The sequence below is a fragment of the Drosophila virilis genome, chromosome 5 (genome assembly GCF_030788295.1).
Source record: "Drosophila virilis strain 15010-1051.87 chromosome 5, Dvir_AGI_RSII-ME, whole genome shotgun sequence".
NCBI lineage: Eukaryota > Metazoa > Arthropoda > Insecta > Diptera > Drosophilidae > Drosophila > Drosophila virilis.
Genome location: NC_091547.1, coordinates 18590852 through 18611699, shown reverse-complemented (window position 1 = coordinate 18611699; position 20848 = coordinate 18590852). Strand labels below are relative to the sequence as shown.

Below are 20848 nucleotides of genomic sequence, written 5' to 3'. Positions count from 1 at the left end.
TTTAATATGAAGCGAAGAAAACGGAACTATCAAAAAAAGTGAAGCAATCGATAACAGCCTCTATTAAAAGCAGCCACGGCAGATATTACCCGGCCTTGCCCGAGAATCACTTTTCCACTTTTATGCTTTGTTAAAGGTTTATGAAATTCTTAGTTTGCTTAAAAAGTTTATTACGCTTGTTTAGGTTTTAAAATTGTTTAACAAAACAAATTCTTGAAAATTCTCTTCATCTTTTCTTCGTTTATCACATTAGTCAACAAAATTCGTGGAGTTCACAGAGCCGCTGCTTAGTTGCGGTGACGGAAGACACGACGGCGGACAGTCTTGTAGCGGTAGCCATCCTGAGCGGGCTGCTCGATCTCCTCGATGATGGGCTGCTCAGCCTGGATGGGGGCAGCAGGAGGGGGAATGTAGGTATTGACGGGAGCTACGGGAGCTGCAGGAGGTGGAATGTAGGTGTTCTTGGGTGCTGGTGGTGGTGGTGGTGGTGGGGGTGGGATGTAGGCCTTGGCTGGAGCGGCTGGGGGAGGAATGTATGCCTTGGCCGGAGCAGGAGGAGGAGGGATATAGGTGTTCTTTGGTGCCGGTGGTGGTGGTGGAGGTGGTGGGGGAATATAGGCAGGTGCTGGTGCTGGCGCCGCCGGCTGCGGATAATCGTAACCCTGACCACCCAGCTCCGAAACGTCCGCCATGGCGCAGGCCAAAAAGGCAACGGCAATGATCAGGAATTTCTGTGAATCGATAGATTTATTTAAATGTTTCTGTAGTCCTTTAATGATCCAATGATGCAATTTACCATGTCGGATTGCTTGGCTTTTTGCTGTGCTTGCTGCTTGAATCACCAGTCGCTGTGTACTGCTGAACTCTAAGCCTGCTGCGGTTTTTATAGCCCATAGTTGAACCTCGGGTCAGCAGCAGCCGCTGCAGCCGCAAATTAATTGCGCGATGCCACGCTATCTGTGTATGCCCTCAAGTGCCGCGAGCTACGCTTGAGATATGGTCTCAGCTCGAGTCGGAAGAGGGGCGCTCAATGCCAAGTGGTTGGACGGGTTTCTTACTCCAACACCTTAAGACAATGCAATGAAGCATTGCGCCGTTTCATCGAGGGGGGGGGAGGGGGGGGGTCAGCTCTTGGGACCTAAAGCTTCTTTAATTAGATCAAACAAAAAATAACATTTTGACCATTTACATATGAATGTCGTTAGTTATTGTGTTGCTTCTATTTCGTGTTTGAGTGGAGTCTCTTAACTTTTTGCTTTTTGACGCTTCGAAGCTCTTGAGCTTGATGTATGTTCGTGGGTCACTCGCACTATTAGCGATGTTTTTTCTTCTTCTGTATTTTCATATTGCTCACATGTTTTTGTTGTCTTTGGCGTATTGGCTTTGTTATGGTTATTAGATGAATTATCTGCATAAAAAGGCAAAATAAATTGGCCAGCTGCTTCGGAAATATGTGTCGTATGTCTCTTCCTGTCCTTAACTTTGTGTGCTGACACGAATTTACGTAGACACTATGAAGGAACTTTGACTCATTTATAAGGCGCTTGAATGTTAATATAAATTTATCAAATGGAAAACCAAAGATCCCTGAGATTTGTATACTGAATTCTATTAAGCCACAAATTTGCAAATAACTTACATTAATATATAAATCTATAACAATTAATTAACTTTAAATTATTTGTCGCAGCTGAGGCCGCCGTTGCAGCAGCCTATACCAATCCATGTTGTTTATGAGAAGATATTAATTATGACTTTCGAATAAGACAGTAGCACAAGGGTATCTAGGGTTCGGCATAAAATACGTTTTCTTTTCTTATTATTATTATTTTATAATGGCTTTAGCTTTCAATGTTTCTTGTATTATTTTAAATTTGATTTAATCTGGTTACTCGTTTTTTCCTGTTTTTTTTCATTTTTTTTTTAAGCTCGCAATGCTGATTTATGTTTAGCAAATGAGCTTTCAGCCTATGGCATCATTTTAAATTAATGCTTAAATTAATAACAATTGATTTTGTATTGTTTTTTTTTTGTTTTCATTTTTCTTTCGCTTTATTGCTGCTGCTTTTGCTGGTCGGCTAGTTAATTGCCGAGAATCGTATTTGCCTAATTTATTTTCCCGGCGAATGCCAGGCATATTAAATAGATTTCGGTTCCCAGCTGTTTGCATAATATGAATACCAATTAGGATTTGTGTCTAACATAATGAAAGTGTTAATATGCTGGCAAGTATTCCAGCGCATAAATCCTAAATTATCGAAATAGGGAAATAAAATTTAAATATGTGCTGGAAGGTTCAGATGCACAGCTGCGGAATTCGATCATAAACTAAACGATTTGATTTGGTGTGGAGAATTAGCTCAGGAGCTTTTAATATTGACTAGCATTTGGAATATTTGCAGTCCCGGACGTAGAGTCTATACAGAAAACTAAAAGAATATAGAAACGTCTAAAATATAATATATATATCTCTACCTATTTCTATAACTGGCCACGCCGAGCACAGAGGTTGTAAAACACGCGCAGATCAAGTTTATTTTAATATTTTCATATTTCCGACCCGAACTCTGAACTCTGACTTAATTATATCCGCATATTTCAAAGATAAAGCCTTGATTTAAAATCTTTTAAATTAAGTTCTTGCAAAACATCTTTATTAACTGAACACCAAGCAGACGTTCCAACAATAAATTTCGATAGAGTATTCCGGACTTCGGCACAGGGTATCCTCTAGTCGATTGCCTTTGGAATTTGTTTTGTTTCTAAATCATGATGGATCATTTCCCATTTGTGCACTGAAGCAAACTATATTTATTTATTTATTTATTTATTAATGGTCGACAAAACGAGTGTCTTCCTCATTATTCAAAAGGTTGTACAATATAAGTATATTCTAAAAGCCTAGTTAAAGGATACAATTTTCTAAATAGCATCACCGACCGATGGAGGTGTTTTATTTGCCAGTCCGGCCAGCTGTGCCCCTTTTCACAGCTAATTTTGTCAGTGACGCTATTAGAGCCTACATCTAAGCAGAAGGTTGTAAGTAGGAAAAAAGTGATCTCAAGTGAAATTAAAAATAATCTTAATTTGCTAAATTAATAAAGAAAATACAATAAATAGGAAAAAAGAAAGTAAGAAAATTGTTAATAAAGTAAAGCAATGTAAGTTAGATAAAGAGTGTTAAGTGGATAGGACAAAGAGAAAAGTATTGGGAAATCACCGACACGGTGGGGGAAAATTTTTCAGCCTGTCCGGCTAGCTATGCCCCTGCTCATAGCTGGGAATGGTCAGCGACTTCCCGAAGGTATCCTGAAAGCAACGATTTTATTAGGGGTAGAGACAGTTCGGTAGAGAAAACGTGATGCAAACTATTATAATTTTTACATAGCACGCGAAAAGAATTGTGCATAGCGTAATCAGTTGTGCACGTAGATAGTAATAAGGGGCGATAATTTCTGGTTGGTCTAGCCGGAACAGAGAATTGAAGACGCCCTAGCAGAAAAGGAGAATCAATGTCGCCAATAATCAACTTATGTAGAAGGACAACACCGAGAATTGTCCTACGGTTGATTAACGACGGAAGGTTGAGAAGAAGCAGTCTGCTGGAGTAGGACGGCAACCGAAGATTAGGGTCCCAATTTAAACCTCGTAAGGCAAAAAGCAGAAATTGCTTCTGAACAGATTCAATACGATCCTGGCTGTTGATATACTGTGGAGACCAGATGCAAGAGCAGTATTCAAGGATAGGGCGAACAAGAGAGATGTACAGAAGTTTTGTTATAAAAGGATCGTTAAACTCTTTAGACCATCGTTTAATGAATCCAAGTACACCTTTTGCCTCATTAACAATGGTATCTATATGAAGATTGAAACAGAGTTTAGAATCAAAAATAACGCCAAGATCCTTAACTGTTAGTATACGTTGCAAAGGGATATTGTCGATTGTATAACTAACAAGATAAGGTGTAGTACGATTAAAAGTCATAAACATACACTTTGAACAATTTAGATGCAATTGATTGGCCGAACACCAAAGTTGCATAGCGTTCAAATCGTCTTGTAGACGAGAATGATGTAGGGGGTTAGTGTATGATAGAAAAAGTTTGACATCGTCCGCATACATGAGTACACGGGCATGTGATATAACAGAAGGAAGATCATTTATAAAAAGTGTAAAGAGTAAAGGTCCAAGATGACTACCTTGAGGAACACCAGAAGTAACGTGAACCCTTTTAGAGGTAGTCAACCTCAGTATTACTCTTTGGGTCCTACCTTTTAAATAAGAATTAATCCAAAGTAAAAGGGACAGAGGGAAACCTATTCGGTCAAGTTTAAAAAGTAAGATGTCATGGTGCACAGAGTCAAACGCCTTACTGAAGTCAGTGTAAATGACATCAGTTTGCATTTTCGAAAGGAAAGCATCATTTACCAAGGAAGTAAACTCAAGCAGATTGGTCGTAGTTGACCGATTCTTTACGAATCCATGTTGAACAGGGGAAACAACTGATTTGCAGAAATGCTGCAAATTCGAAGTGATTATTTTTTCAAATAATTTAGGAATAGCAGACAGTTTTGCAATGCCCCTGTAATTTTGTATATCAGACTTCCCACCTTTCTTGTGAAGAGGAATGATATAAGATTCTTTCCAAAGAGATGGAAAGACAGAAGTTTCAAGGGATAGATTAAAAAGCTTTAGCAATGGATAGAAAAGGGAAGAACTGCACTCCTTGAGTAGACAACTAGGAATATTGTCCGGCCCAGGAGAGTAAGAAGATTTTAGAGAGTTTATAGCTAATAGGAGAGAGGAGTGTGAAATAATGGGGGGAGGTATAGAACTAGCGGAGGAAATAGTATAAGGGTAAGAATTAGTATTAGGACAGACTGAAGAGTAAGTTGATTGGAAAAAATTAGCAAAGAGGTTAGCAGAATCAATGTCATTGCTAGCTTTATCCATCCCAAGAAAAAAAGAAGATGGCAAAGTTGAAGACTTACGCTTCAAGTTTACAAAATTATAAAACTGTCTCGGATTTCGGGCGAATTGCCTTTTACAACGAATTAGATAATTCTCATAGCATTGAGAATTAAGAAGAAAAAAGTTCGACTTGGCTATGGAATATTTAGCCAAGTCTGTACACGAACCAGACTTTTTAAACTTTTTAAAATATTTGGATTTTACATTTTTTAGATGTGATAATCTGGGAGTAAACCAGGGTGGTTTTGAAAAAGTAGTCGAAGGAATTGACTTAGGAATACACACATCTAAGAGGGAGTTTAGGGTGATATAAAAAGAATTAATAGCTGTATTCATATCAACTGAGTCATATAAGAAAGACCAATCGGTTGAATAAATAAGCTGATTCAGCAAGGAATAATTTCCTTTGCGAAAGCAATAGCGGGGCTTATTGGCTGATGAGCACGAAATGGAAGGATTACAATTTAGCATTGCAATCTCTAAAGTTGGATGATAGACATCCTCAGGAAGAGATAAAGGAGGTGACCTAGACACATTAGAAATAAGGTAGTCGTTAACAAATACAAGGTCAAGTGTTCTATTCATATGATTAGAAATTGAATTGATTTGAAACAACGAAAGATCAAGCATGCAGTCTAAAAAATCGTGCTGTGCTGAGGGCACTAGATAATTTTCAGCAGTGAATAATGACCAAGAGATGTTCGGCAAATTAAAATCACCCAACACCAATAATAGGTCATTATCCCGCACGTGTGAAGAAACTTCTTTAATACAAGTAATATGATTCATATAAACTTGAATATCAGAAGAAGGTGGGACATAAGAGCATGTTACATAGATATTCCGTGTAGGAAAAGACACCTTAACTGAGACAATCTCAGCGTCAGTAGGCGTACTAAAACAGAATAGTTCAGACTGGAGAGTGGCTTTAACGGCAATTAACACCCCACCACCTCGAGTCGGCCGATCATTTCTAAACAAAATAAAGTTATTCGGTAATATCTCAAAATCAGATATGGTTGAGTTTAACCATGTTTCTGAAAATGCTATTATGTCCGAATCGAAGGAAGTGCTGGCAATAAAAAGATTTTTTAGCTTTGAAGTGAGACCTCTGACATTCTGATAATGAATAAAGATTTGGTCAGAAGATGAAGCTAGTTTTTTGGGGCAGAAATGGTACCCTGTATTGAAGGGACTGGAAGGGTGACAGGCTGGTTACGCTTTTTAGGCTTGAACTCATGAACAATCATGTGTGGTGGCCAAAATTTGGGATCACAAATGATTGGGAACATATCATGTGAAACATTTATTTTGAATGATGATATTTCACGAGGGGTGGAGAAATTAAATTTAGTTATTGACACGCTAGCAGAAGATTTGCTAGCAATATAGGCTGCCAATGACTCAGAAGTGGTGTCCGACGAAAGTCGAGACACAAAAACTTGCCTACGAGGGGCAACTACCGTTAAAGTAGGCGCTGATGGGGCTGTAGGTAATACAGGAGTTGGAGGAGCTAACGAGGCACAATGATTGCTTTTAACAATCTGCGCAAGATTGCGCGCAGGTCTACCTTTGCGGCCAGGAGCTGACGGGGCTGAGGCTATTTGATTAATTGGGACGGAATCAGGTACGGGCTCTACTGGGTCTAGTACAGGGCTTGAAGCCGGGGTAATTGGACAGTCGCTTGGAGAAGGCGATAAAGACAACATTGGAGATACCTCCAAGTTGCTAGGAAAAGACAAGAAAGTCTTAGGAGTCTGAACAGACGTAGAGGGCAATTGCAAAAGTTGAGGCTCCAACCGGCGATTGGTTGGAGACTCAAATTTATATTTGCCTAGCAAATCGAAACTCGAGTCAAAATTACTCGAGAGCTGCTTAGCCACATTATTTAATTTTAAGAATTGACTTCTCACAGAATTATACATTCTGGAGAAATCAATTTGCTTGTCGATGCATTCTGGGCACGACCAACGCAAGCCACCGCAGCCCTTCTTGGCAATAGCAGCGATCTTGTCGCAATCACGCCCAGTGAGACCTGCACATTTAGCATGCATCATATTCTCACACAGCCAGCAATTAACAAATTGCGGCAGTGCAGAATCGTCAGTCTGCTTGAACGTGCACGGTTTCTTACAGCACGACATAATTATTAAATGCACAAGCAACTTGCGAGAGCGCAGAGCAAAACGAAACGAAAACGGTGCACAAGTAAACACTCAAAAAACAATTATTCGTACACAAACAAATTGTTTGGTGCGAAAAGCAATAGAAAGAAATTTGTGAGAGCGCGATGCACAAGCAGAAAGTATGCAGCGAACACACGCACAAACAAGTGTATGCACAGGGGAGCACAAAGGCAAAAGACTTAAAACAGCCAATAACAACAAACACGGAACTGACGCCGCGTTTTATAAAATGTAATAATTAACAGACACGCTGCACAACAGATGACACTTTGCACAGTTTATAAAAGCTTTTTAAATAAAGCACCGAAAAATGCAAAATTTTGAAATATAAAGCAAGATAAAAGCGCAAAAATATATAAAAATCTTGGAGCACAAGTAAAACACGTCAATCACTCTCAACTGAGAACTCTCTCTATATTTTGTACAAACTTAATATCTTTTTATTGAATCAACTTCTTGTCATCGCCTAAAATTTAGGGATCGGTTCGTTTACTGCTTAACGACGGCGACGGATCACACGGCGCACGGTCTTGTAGCGGTAACCATCGGCAGAGATGGGCTCGATTTCCTCCAGAACGGGCTGGGGAGCCAGAACTGGGGCGGGAGCAGACCTGATTGGAGCTGGAGCGGGAGCAGCTGGTGGAATGTATTGGTTGACTGGGGCTGGAGCGGGAGCAACCCTGATGGGAGCTGGGGCGGGAGCTGGAGCCGCTGGTGGGATGTACTGGTTGACTGGGGCTGGTGCAGGAGCAACTCTGATGGGAGCTGGAGCTGGAGCCTCGATACGGATGGGTGCTGGTGCTGGAGCGGGCGCCTCAACCTGAATGGGAGCTGGAGCTGGGGCGGGCACATCCACGGCCGGTGGAATGTAGGTGTTCACAGGCAATGGTGCAGGAGCAGCCTTAATGGGCAAAGGAGCTGGTGCCACGGGAGCTGGGGCTGGTGCCACTGGGGCGTAATTGTAGCCCGACAGGTGCGACACATCGGCGTGGGCAACGGCCAAAAGGGCGAAGGCGACAACAAGAAGCTTCTGTAAGCAAAATTGAAAGGATTAGTCCTGATTGAGTTACTCCAATTGTCAGATACTGCTGCAGCTATTGCTGCTATTAACGCTTCACCTACCATTTTGAGCGTGTTACTTGGAACGTTTAGGTAGCTAGTATATCTCTGACAAGCCGAGCCGGGAGTATTTATATGAAACTGTGCGCGGTGCTGAGTCCGAAGACGAACGCGATGAAGAATTGCGCACATTATAGGCTCTTAATATGCCAGAAACCAGAATTTTATTGTCAACAGCTGTTTACACAAAAACTAATGGAGTGTAGGGTATCTTATATGGTTGGTGGGGTTCAACAATTTGACGGTTGTTGTAGATAGCATGAGCCGGTATTGAGGCTGGTACCTACCTAAAGTTGAAAGGAGAATTTGCAGTTTATTACTTTCTTTTTTCAGTTTTTAATGAACTGCAAAAAATAAATTATTTTGACATTACTTTTTGGAATTATTTGTTGATTTTTTGTTTTGTTTTCTTCTTCATATTAATATGCATTAAATATAGTTTTACTTATGTTTATTAGAGTGAAAAGACCATAATAAAATATTGAAAATAAAATCCTACAATTTTATGTTTCTATATTTAAGTCCTTGTTAATTTGAAGTGTGTTTAAGAATCGGCTTTGTCCAATATCTAGAGACATTCGCACTTGTTTGCCATTGCTTGGATTTAAATGTAATTTGCATAAAACATAAATGCTTTTTTTCTATCAAAGTTAACTACCAACCGAGCCGAGCTGAGCAGAGCTGAGTTGACGGGCAAGCCAAAAGTTGCTGCGATTAGTTTGCTTAATTGACTTTGATAAGGCGGACCAGTATGTTTGAACAAAGACTCAAACTACGGAGCACAGCTGAGATGCGTCTTGCCAAATATGATTCGCTGCCAAGCGGCCCACTGTTGTCGTTTTATGGCCCAGAGTTGTTTTGTATGCGTTAGCTACAGATATAAATGCGTAGCTGAATACACGAGTAGCTGCAGGTCAAAAGTTGAGCGTGTCGCCAGTGCGACCGACGCCAGTTTCTCGCCCCATGTGTCAGCATGAAAAACAAATTAGCCGCCAAATGTGTGTGAGTGGGCGAATGTATGTGTGTATGTGTGTATGTTTGTGTGTGGAAATTCAGTGAAGGACACGCTTTTCTCGCTCTTTTAATTAGACAAATTGCCAATGAGCCACTTTTTGGATTGTCAACGCTTCAGTTTTGCCAAAAAGCATTTGAGACATTTCGGCGTCACTCAATGACTGTGGTTGTGGTTGTTGTTGCTGTTGCTGTGTCGCCATTGTGATTCGAATATATTTTCAGCTCGCGCCAAACAAAAACTACAAAAGCTATGCAAACAAGCACTTAACCCGCTTTTATTTTGACAATTCCATTATTTTCGTAGCGCCAATAAACTGAAACTGCAAAATGTTTTGAACCCACACACGCACAGGCGCACACACACACACACACTTACACATGTCACAGCATGTCATGCAACATTGCGTATACGTAATTTAGTTGTTTGTCTGTTAATAGTTGAAGTTGCAACGCACGCTGCACTGCAATGTATAAAAATTGACGGCACAGAACTATTTGGGGGAATGTTCAGCGAAAATAGCATTTGGAATATTATTTGGGAATGCAGGGCTTCCAAGAATAACAAAGCAATATTGCTGGAATTACAGTTTGCACGATTTGAGAGAAAAAATAAGTTCAAATCATATTGCAATTGAACTTAAATGGGGTAAAGTATGTGAATGCAACAATATTAAGACATTTACTTTGAAGCTTTTGCGGTGGACTTTAATCGGATTAGCAGATTTTGCTTAAAAGCTATGCTGAGGTATTTTATTGTGTGATTTATTGAATAACATTTATTTGAGCTCAAGCTGCCCGCAAAGAGGTTGAAAACTTTTACATAAAATACTCACATCACAATCTTCGATTGTAAATAGGATTCTCAATAAGCTTTTGCATTATTTAAATTAAAATAATAGTTACAGTTACAGGCAATACATTAGGTAAACATTTTTGCAGGATCTCGATAATAATTGGTTTCAACAAGTAACTTTTAAATATTATAATATAATATTAGCTATACAATTTATTTTAAATTGTATGCCTGTATGAAACTCGTTTATACTAAAGAGGCTGTTAGGCTTTCGCATTACTTGATTAGGTTTCTTAATTGCTCCCTTCTTCTGAGCGTTCATTTAGTGGTCCATTTACATATTTTGGCGCACAGTTTCGTTTGATTAACGTCTTTGGCGATTAATTATTTGCTTTGATTCCCATTCAAATGCGAAAAGCGGCTTAATCTAATGCATATTTTACGTTAAGGCTTTCAGTTTCTGCTTTGCCTGTGGCTGCTTTAAATCCAGTTGAGTTTTAGAACACATTTGTTGACCTATCGACCTCCAAGGTCAGTATAATGAACCACACGTTATGGTCTTTTGTTCTCTTAGCAAACTTGATCAAATAAATATTTAAAATGCATTCAACTGGATCAAAATGCAATGAACCAAGCGCAGAAGACCAAACGGAATGCCAACTCTTCAACAGCTGACAACGCTTAACAATCGATTTAAACATTTTTTTAATGCCCGGCGACTGCCAGATCATAAATTCAGGCAACCCCAGGTCGATGCTGGGTCCGTGTTATATGGTCGTATATCCGTGTATTTCGCGAGATAAATCAACGCGCGACAAATTAATGCTGCAAATGAAGTGCAACTGCTGCAACATTCACCGGCAGAGTGGTTGAGGGATGGCTTGGGGTCTGAGTGCAGGTGTAAAACAGGCTCTGATATGGCCACACATATCGAATCGCCGCCCCAATATGCAGTAACAGTAAAAATAAATGAAGGCAGTCAACGTTGCATATTTCAGTGGCCGTGTGGCTGCCACTGCTGATATAATTACGCAGATACTGTCAATATTGTGTGCGTGTGTGTGTGTGCGTGTGTGTGTGTACTCGAAACTGCCGTAAGCTGCGCTTGCCGTAAGCCCAATACCTGCCCGCTCCTTTCATAGGCCTCATCAGTTTTTATATAGTATGCGCCGCATTTTCACTTTTTGCTTTTTTTTTCGTTGTTCGTTTTTGTGTTTTTTTCGTTGTGTCGGGTCCATTTCTTTTGCATACTTTCAGGCGGAGCCGACGCCTGTCTGCTGTGCGATTATTTTGTAATCCATGGCGCCTAAAGCATTGATTACACATTGCACACCTGGACAGCTCGCAGCGAGTGCGGGGTGGACGTACAGCTCGGCCGTAATGCGTGTTAATCAGCATCATTAACTGCTAATTAAGTGCGGTTGCAAATGCAGCCAACTGTCAACTGTTTCCGACCGCCATCGCTGCACCGCTGCTCCGCTGCACCACCTGTCGCCTCTGCGTTTTATTTGGCCAGAGCTGGCTAAGCCGGTCAGCAAAGTGCAATGAGGCTGAAAATTGCACATTTCTCGATTTCAGGCAGATTGTTATTCGAACTAAGGCTTCAATAATCGCAGGTGCTGCTGTGTATGTGTGTGTGTGGATGTAGATAATGGGGCTTCACAAAAAAAGGTGGCAGGCTAAAAATTTTATACTATATTAAATTTAAAATTATAAATTATTTTTATATTCTTATACTTAGCGAGAAATCCGGAGAATATGAATATTTTGCGAAACATTGTAAGCTCCTATTAATACCAGCTAATGCATTGTTAATCTACCCTGCCTGAACAATTTAATGTTTAACTAATTTTGAGAGAATTAAATTGAAGACCAAAAATAATTTGCACCACAAGTTGTATGATTAAGAATTAATAATATCATATGATCCACGAATCTAAAGAGTGCTCTAGAAGATGTTTTTTATACCCTGAACCCATTAAAAATGGTTATAAGGGTATATTGTATTTGTGCAAAATCCAAATGTATGTAACAGGCAGAAGGAAGCATCTCCGACCTCATAAAGTATATAGAGTATATATTATTATTATATATATAGAGTATATATAAAGTATATATTCTTGATCAGCATCAATAGCCGACTCGATCTAGCCATGTCCGTCTGTCTGTCCGTCCGTCCGTCCGTCCGTTTAGATGTAGGTGCTCCTAGTGCCTGCGCAGATCGAGTTTGTTTCCGATAATCGATAACTTTCTCCGTTTTCAAGCAATCGATAATAAATCGATATCGATATCCTGTTTTTTGGGCAATTTTGGTAAGTAATAAGAGATAGAGTCTAAAATAGAATATATATATGCGTTTAATGTTGGAAAAAGATGGTTCAGGGTATCCCCTAGTCGGGAGCTCCCGACTAGAACCTCTTACTTGTTTTCTATAAATTTATGTATATAATTTCATGTATTTCTAATGCTTTGAGCCCTACCAACCGCACTGCACATTCCAGTAACAAATGCCAACTGATTAGTGTGGTCAAGTTCAATAGTCTATAAATTGTAATTGCCTGTCAAAATGGAGCAATGCAATTTCCACAATATCCACCTACTCGTAAATCCCAATGTATATCATTTTCCCAGCTCCGGTCCAGCCGGTTTGTGCGCATCAAAGCGTAAACGCATTTTAATTCATTTAATTAAGCTGCCAATATTTGACCAAAATGCAATTAACAAAATCAGGCTTGGGCTGGCGAACTGGCTTCGCCGCGGCCTGTGTCCCATGTCCTTTGTCCTCTGTCCGGCTTGATGCGGTTGCTATGGCTAGGCCTAGCAAAAAATGATTTGTTTTAATTACGTAATTAATTTGGCAGCTTTTTGTTACCATACCCTGTAGCTATAAATTGAGTCAAGAGGGTGAATCAAGTTGTCCGAATGGCGGAAGCAAATATGTATAACGCCGGTCCGAATCTGGGATTATTCTTGAAGATCTGCCTGTCTCGGAGAGTAACAGCTTGGAGCACCAAATTTGACATTAGTTTAAATTACTAAAGAAAATGGGGGAGTCCGTCGATATCCCCGGTAAACATAGAAGCTTTTCACTGGATAGTCACGTGTGCTTGTAGCCAGTTACAGGGTATCTCCTAGTCGGCTGATCCTAACTAGAAAACTAATATTTATTTTTATTTTTCTTTTTAATTAGTATGCGCCGTGTAATGTGTGTGGCTTCTGCGGCGGGGCTTTAAAGCCGAAACTCAAACACTGTTGCCTGAACCCTGACCCTGGACATCAACTGGGCAGTAAAATCCATTGGAGCCAACGCGTCGTTGCAGACATTTCCCTAATCAAATCGTAAAGACGTCGTCGATGTCATCGCATTTTCTTGTTAATTTTTTTTGGTCTGCGACCCGTCGATATCCTGGCACTTGTGCCCTGTTTCTTGTGTCCTGGCACTTGTTAGCGCAATTGCGGCAGTCGCAGCCACAAGTGGTCAGTGGTCTGATGAGGCCAATGTGCACGACGACCGTGGGCCGTTGGGCGTGGGCGAAACTTTTGAATCTAACGAGAAAAATTTCCACATCATCAAAGCTCATTCCAGCCCATAAATTTCGTGATAAATGTGAGTGCATGCCGAATGCTGTGCGGCAACTCCTTGGGGAGCGGGTGTGCGGCTGAGGCGACTCCTACTCCGGCAACTCCTTGACGGCCGCCTCTTGCTATCTGTCTGCTGATGGCGATGGCGATGGCGATGGCGATGGCAATGCCGATGCGGATACTAAGTTGATTTCTCTTTTCTCTCAAGCATGCATTTGGCTTTCATAAATTTCCAACTTAAATGGATGCTCGCTCCTGGGCGAGAGGCTTGCCTTGAAGTATCCATAAAGTTGAAGCTGCCGGCTGCAGCCGCTGATTGGGACTGTTGCTGATTGAGTGCGGCCGGGCTAGCATTTTGATTGGAAAACAATTTGGTAAAGTTTCAGTTTTTCTTTTCTTTTATTGATATTCTATGGGAAATTCGTTAGGATGCGTTGCGATTTGGGAGCTTCGGATTTACAGGCGGTTACGACGGTAGACGCGACGACGCACAGTCTTGTAGCGGTAGCCATCAGCAGAGGGCTGCTCGATCTCTTCGAGCGACTGCTGTGACTGGTAGGCGGGCGCTGGTGCGGGCTGGAAAACTGGAGCGGATGCGGGAGCAGAGTACTGAACTGGAGCGGGTGCGGGTGCAGAGTACTGGACTGGAGCTGGTGCGGGTGCCGAGTACTGGACTGGAGCTGGTGCGGGCTGGTAGACTGGCGCCGGAGCTGGGATCGACACTGGTGCAGGTGGAATGTAGGTGTTAACTGGAGCGGGTGCGGGTGCCTCGTAGTGGACTGGGGCTGGTGCGGGAGCCTCAATGTGCACTGGAGCAGGAGCGGGCTGGTAGACTGGTGCAGGAGCCTCATAGCGGACGGGAGCGGGAGCGGGAGCGGGTGCAGGTGGCACATAGGTGTTCACAGGGGCGGGTGCCTCATAGTGGACAGGTGCAGGCGCTGGCTGGTAGACCGGAGCGGGCGCTGGCTGGTAGACCGGAGCTGGTGCTGGCTGGTAAACCGGAGCGGGCGCTGGCTGGTAGACCGGAGCGGGCGCTGGCGCTTGATAGTTGTAGCCCGATCCCAAGTGGGAAACATCGGCACTGGCGCAGGCCAGGAAGGCAACGGCAACGACCAAAAATTTCTGTACAAGAAACCGCAATTAAAACCAATCCTCGAGCATGGGGCTCCATCATTCGTTGCTTACCATTTCAGTGATTAGATGACTCTTACTCCACAAGCGCTTGAATGGCTTCTGTCTGCTTGGGGCTCGGCCGTAACTATTTATACCATAGACAGATGAGAGCGGGTACCCAAATACTCCAAGCTGCGTGCGTAAAACTTGCCTCAAAGTCGCTTCTGATGTTTGCTTGGGTGTAGCCAAAGTCGAATATCGAATTGAGTATTCAAGTATGAATATACTCATTAAGACTTGGCAAGACTAACTCGTCTTTGGGGGCCAGTCAATTGACTGATGTGACGCCAATTTTGATCGCAGCTTGTTGGGTAAAGAATTTATTGTGCGTTTCTTAAATTGATGCCATCAAATTGATTTTTATCATCGCTATCAAATATCATAAAGAATAGTTGCTAAAGGGAAATTATAGTTTCAAATGTATTAAATTTACTTTTGGAATTTGGTTGCGTCGGATTTATTTTTGGCAAATGTCTCGTGTAGAGCCGGAAATTTGCAAATTACACTTATCGCATGCCTAGCTGATAGGAAACTGGTTTAATTAAACATTTATGACCAATTTATAGTTCGTTGTTCTCAAAATATGCTACACTTTTGCGAATAGCCATGCGATCTTTGGCTTGAGCAAGTTTTATAAGTTGTTTATTGCATATGCTTGACAGCTTTTAGCTCATCCTGGAATTAGTCTGAGCTACCAATAATTATTGGCATTATAATTCATTCAATTTTCATACCATTTGATCTTTGTACATCATGTGATTTGTGGCTAAGGCCCTTGGTCATTAATATTTCGTATTTTTTTTGGTTTGTTTAATTTTATTGCCAAAACCAGTTCCATTTGCTGAAACTGTGTGGATGCTTTAAATTTGGGTCTGGCTATTGACGTGACTTCTTTAAATTAATTTGGGTGCCGCTTCTGACAGCTCCGTGAAGGTTGCGCACCTTTAGGCTATTGTCTTAGTTTATAAAAACAAGAATAGAAGAGAAGCGCCTTTAGGAAGCAAATGCTTAAATCACAATTTTTATGCTATATCAAAGGCGTTATTATACCCTGCAAACTTAGGTTTCTAATGGAAGGGTATCTACATAAGCTGTTTGTGATCTCAACTATTCTACATCCGATCTTTCTAAGCATTATAATTCGAGTCACATGAGACATCAGCTACAACATTTTCTTTTTATTTCTTAAGTTATCTAAAGCAATGAAAATTAAAATAAAAAAAAATAAATACAAGTTTGAAACAGAAGAAACTTATATTTAAAGAAACAAATAATAAAATATATATAATAAAAAATAAATTAAGACAAAAAGATGCATTTATTTGCAAAAATGTTTTGGATTTTTAAATCATAAGGAAATAAATAAAATAATCTACTGCATTTAGTTCTGATTTCCTCTGCATTGTTAAACGAGTCTCAAAGAACATAGAGACAATAGACTTTCCGGACTTCCGGCTTTTAGCTGAATAGAGATACGCCCACAAGAATTAAATATACCATTGACTAGCATTTAAACAGTTTATTGATCAGTTCCGAAAATGCAATAAATTTTGAATATAAATGCGGAAGTTACATCGCCAAATGAATATTATTTAAATAAAGAACATACTGAAACCAAATACCTCTTAACGCTCTGCGTGCTCATCTTCTTATAACTTGTTTCCCCATGCTTAGTATATAGTTGTACACACTCCCGGAACGCTTCATTATTCCTCACAGTAGGACCCATTATTTATGATGATATTTTAATTTGCTTATCCGGCAGTGTCTTTGGTCTGTGATGAGTTGTGTCGTGGAGTAAATTGCAACTACAAATTAAGTTTATCAGCCAGTATATCATGAGCATTGCTGTTTAATTTTTACGCTGTGTTTTCTGCGCTGTCCAAATATTGGGTAGTAGATTTATTATCTGGCGGGTTGGTCGGGGCAGAGTCTCTCTGCCCGCGGTTGGTTCATTCGCAGGCCAAGCGCAAACAAGAGACGCAAGTCAAACAGTCAGACAGTCAAACAGATTCATGGCCCAAGCGAATTAAAAAACTTGTTGTTAATGTTATGTGCAGCTACCAAATCTCAAATTTGAAAATTTCAGCGTTTTGTTTGCTTCCCATTTCTCAAACGAATCTCGTATGTAAATGTCGATCGTTTTGACGGCCAGCTTATGGGCAACGCTTGGCTTCCGTTGCAGATCTGCTCTCAGGTGTGTCCCACTTTTCTTATAGGCGGCCAGATGGCCACACAAAAAAACATACTTATAACAACTATTTCTCCGCTTGAACTCGGGCGCGTAACTAACACAATTATGGCTTAATTTGCCGCTCTTTTGTTTTAGTCATACCAAATTAACTAGTTATTCTTTTAAAGACATTTTTTTGAATATTTATGCATATTTTTATGGCTCGTTTGCCTAGCGCCACGAACCGAGGGCTAATTATACCTCAGCCATTGGCCTTGACTTTGAAATTTTAATTTTACCCAAACCTCTGTCCGGTAACTCTGTTTTTGTCATTTCCTTTTTGGGATTCTTATTCGCTTTCTTGGCCGTTTTGTTTTGGCAGTATGTTCATTAGCTGTAATTAAAGCTCGCTTATGAATTTATGTAAATGCTAATTCATGTTTACCATAATACATTAATTGAGTTTACACTGAGCCAGTTTGAAGCTACTGCGTTTCGTAAATCCACCTGCTGATTAGCTTCTTGCTATACTTTTGATCACATTCAGCGCTAATATTTGTGGTATTTAATTGTTTTCTCTATAATACGATCTGCCCATTGTACTCTGATTTGCTTAGTCTGCATCTTTGCATATAAATGAGTTATGATGTATATAGTTATAATTATGCTGATAAATACGGATGGCACATTATAATTAAGTTTACACAACACAAATGTCTACATTTTCGCTTCATTAGCACATGATGTCATCCATTTGGCCATCTTTTATACCCTTCACCTATCAAATGACTACAAACGGGGTATAATGTTATTTTTTGGCAATGTTTGTACAGGCAATTATAGACATTCCAAGCCTAAATAATATATTCTTCATCACCTTTCTGTCTGCCTCTTTGGTTAAGCGTATAGAGCATTCAAAAGAGAGCCTCAAAAGCAGCGCAACGTCAATTTCCTTGAAAGATCAATTAGTATTAGCCCTGATACTTTACAATTTTCTAAGGAAAGTGGATTTGATGTGAGTTGAACTGCTAAGGAATATAATTTATAATTTACAACGCAATTATTAAAATTATTAATAAATGGATGCAAAATTCTGAAAGTGTGTAAAGTCGAATATTAACTATTTGCTAGACACAAACACACGCACACACACATGCACACACTCATATGCGCAAAATCGTAAATCAGCTTAAGAGATGCAATAAAATTTGTAGTGCGTGCTGTGTGCGGTAGGTGGAGCCACCTGTCAAAAAGTGAGCCAGCCAACCAGATAAGCGCAAAATTCTTAATGAAACGACACGCATGCACAGTAAAATGTGCATTTGTCGATGCCCCGAAAGCAGCTACCCATATACGAGTGCAGTGGTATATAGATGTTATGTACGTACAGTTACAGTTAGTCAGAGTCTGGTCTTTTTAGCATTCAAAGCGACCCCCAAAAAAGAAATAACTAGAGCGGAGCAGAGTCGAAAACTTCAGACTCGAAACGAGTCGACGAAGTTGCCAGCTGCGAGGTGCACTGCACAAAGGCAAACGGAAATGAAATCACTTACCAGGGGCGTTGTCATTCACAATGAGTGCGGCACCAGGCAGGACAAGGAGTAGTTGATTGTTGTTGCAGTTGTTGTTGCTGTTGCTGTTGTTGCTGTTGTTGTTGTTGTAGTTGTCAGCAGAGTCGCGGCAGCTGCCATTTTGTTCTGTCGTTGTGTGTACGTCTAATGTCCAATTTCAATTTGGACTGGCTGGCTGACAGCAGCGGCAAAGGCAAAGCTACCGCAAATGGCAAACAATGCAAACACCCTCCATCCGCACGCTAAAATCCCACACTTCGAGCAAAAAAAATGAGCACATGTGTGAGAGTTGTGTCCCCCTAGTCTAGTATTTCACTTAAGTGTGGATACTTGTACAGATAGCTAAAGAGGCAGAGCGCGGTAGATGTTCTGCTGAAAGGTGGAGCGAGTATGCCCGCATAAGTTTATTTACTTTTAACACGAAATAATAAAGTTTACAAAAGAAAACGTGCGCCGTGCGGTATGCTGCATTTTTTCTATGAGTGTGTGCATGTGGCTGTGTGTGGTGTGTGTGTGTGTGTGTGTGTGTGTGTGTGTGTGTGTGTGTGTGTGTCGCTAACTGTACCTCGCACTTTCTTTCTGCCCATTTGCTGTCACAATTTAAGCGCTCAAAGCGAATATTTAACAAACTCCTGAGAGCCTCCAATTTGTGTTTAAAGGCCACAAGGTTTTTTCATACACTTTTCAGGTGATATTTTTGATATCATTGCTAACCAAACAAAAAAGGAAAATAGATTTATCAAAAATTTAGAAATATTTCTTAAGCTGCACAATGAAGATAATAATAAGACATAACAAAATATTAAAATAGGGTATATATTTTTGATCTAGGTAAACGTCTAAGCTTCTAAATTAGATAAATATATTTCGGAGGTTTTTACCAAAATTGGTATATTTAAAAATTTTGAAATAAATGGTTGGTAATCTGCACGTAACAGGGGAAAATCATATAACCTAAGGTAGAGTATTTAATGTTGTAGGTAGTTAAGAAAGGTGTATTTCAACGCATTGCAGTGAGACTCTCAACTTTTGTCACAGCACCGAAAAAAATGGTAGAAAAGTAGAAAAATTAGCGACATGCTGTGACGTGACTTGACTGCATGAGCCGCAACCACAGCTACCATACCCTGTAACTTTTCAGCCATGCCCTTTGTTTTTGCCGTGTGCCGCTGCTGTTAGCCATATGCTGGCGACAGGCTCTCATGGACAGCTTATGGATGCAGCCCGGCACTTACGGCCAACTGAATTATTTAAAAAGTCGCTAAGAGCAAAGCAACTGCGAATGTTGCTTTGTGCAATTAAATGCGTTCTCAGCTCGTACGCACACATGCGACAATCGTTAGAAGGTCCGCACAGAAGGTAATGATAATAATTATACAGACCGGGGGCCACATGTTTCGGTATGTGGTATATGGTATGTGGTCCGTGCGTGTGCGCCTAATTACAATAAATTTGGCTAATTATTGTCTGGCATTTGCGGCCCCTGTAAACTTTAAGTAGCGCTCGCAACAATATCGCACAGACAAAGTTTTTCCCATCGATATGGTCGAGAGCAGCCGCATCCAGAAGCGCAGCAGTAGCAAAGTTGGAGACTGAGGCCAACGTCTGGCTAATTGTCTTCTAAATTATGATAAGGAACTTTCACTCTCAACTTGAGAGCTGGTTAAAAGGGTCAGTTAGGTCACCTGCATATGGGAGGGACCAAAAAGTGTGCGCTGCTCGCAGTTGATTTGAGTGGCATTTTAAGGCGTGGCGCTTTGCTTGGGGTTGAGTAATAGAATTATATGATACTCATATATCCTATTTAATGCATGCAATTTACAGTACAGTTACGTATACCTATGATGGCAGAGTATAAGATATTTATAATTGTAATTATGCATAACTTATACTATATAATAATTGGGAGTCATGCCAAAGAGTTGCAAATTTTGAACAAAATTTAGTGCAGCAATTAAATAATACTTATACTTCATTTTACAAATAAGATAAGACATAACTTAGAATATTTGACATATACATTTTTATAAGTGTATTATTATATTCTTAATTATCAGATTATTCAAATTATTTATTATAATAAATTAGTTTCGAACTATACCAACCATTGATTGCTGTTGACAATTTTGAAGCAGAGTTGAGCAAGCGTAATACTTGAGTTCAGTATTTGCAATGTCGTGACATCTTAAGGCCCTCACAAAGTCATCAGATGGTATCTGTTATTACAATCCTCATCTGTCGTCGCAGATATTTTTAACAATCATT

At 40.4% G+C, this 20848-nt stretch overlaps 1 protein-coding gene across 1 annotated transcript; it reads right to left on the bottom strand.

Annotated features, from left to right (window-relative positions):
- Positions 1-158: 158 nt before the first annotated feature.
- On the bottom strand, positions 159-15201 carry LOC26531426 (uncharacterized). The gene is made up of 4 exons (XM_070209564.1): positions 14852-15201; positions 14282-14788; positions 7660-7978; positions 159-769 (listed from the first exon to the last, which is right to left on the bottom strand). The coding sequence occupies exons 1-4, from the start codon at positions 15068-15070 to the stop codon at positions 288-290; spliced, it is 1527 nt and encodes a 508-aa protein (XP_070065665.1). The 5' UTR covers positions 15071-15201; the 3' UTR covers positions 159-287.
- Between the last annotated feature and the right edge of the window lie 5647 nt (positions 15202-20848).

Excerpts from the sequence above, each read along its gene's own strand:
- LOC26531426 (XM_070209564.1), bottom strand. The coding sequence starts at position 15,070 with ATGAGTATATTCATACTTGAATACTCAATTCGATATTCGACTTTGGCT. Across the intron at positions 14,789-14,851 it reads GTCATCTAATCACTGAAATG|AAATTTTTGGTCGTTGCCGT; the intron begins GTAAGCAACGAA and ends TTTCTTGTACAG. Across the intron at positions 7,979-14,281 it reads CTGCACCCGCACCCGCTCCA|GTTGAGGCGCCCGCTCCAGC; the intron begins GTTCAGTACTCT and ends GCTCCCATTCAG.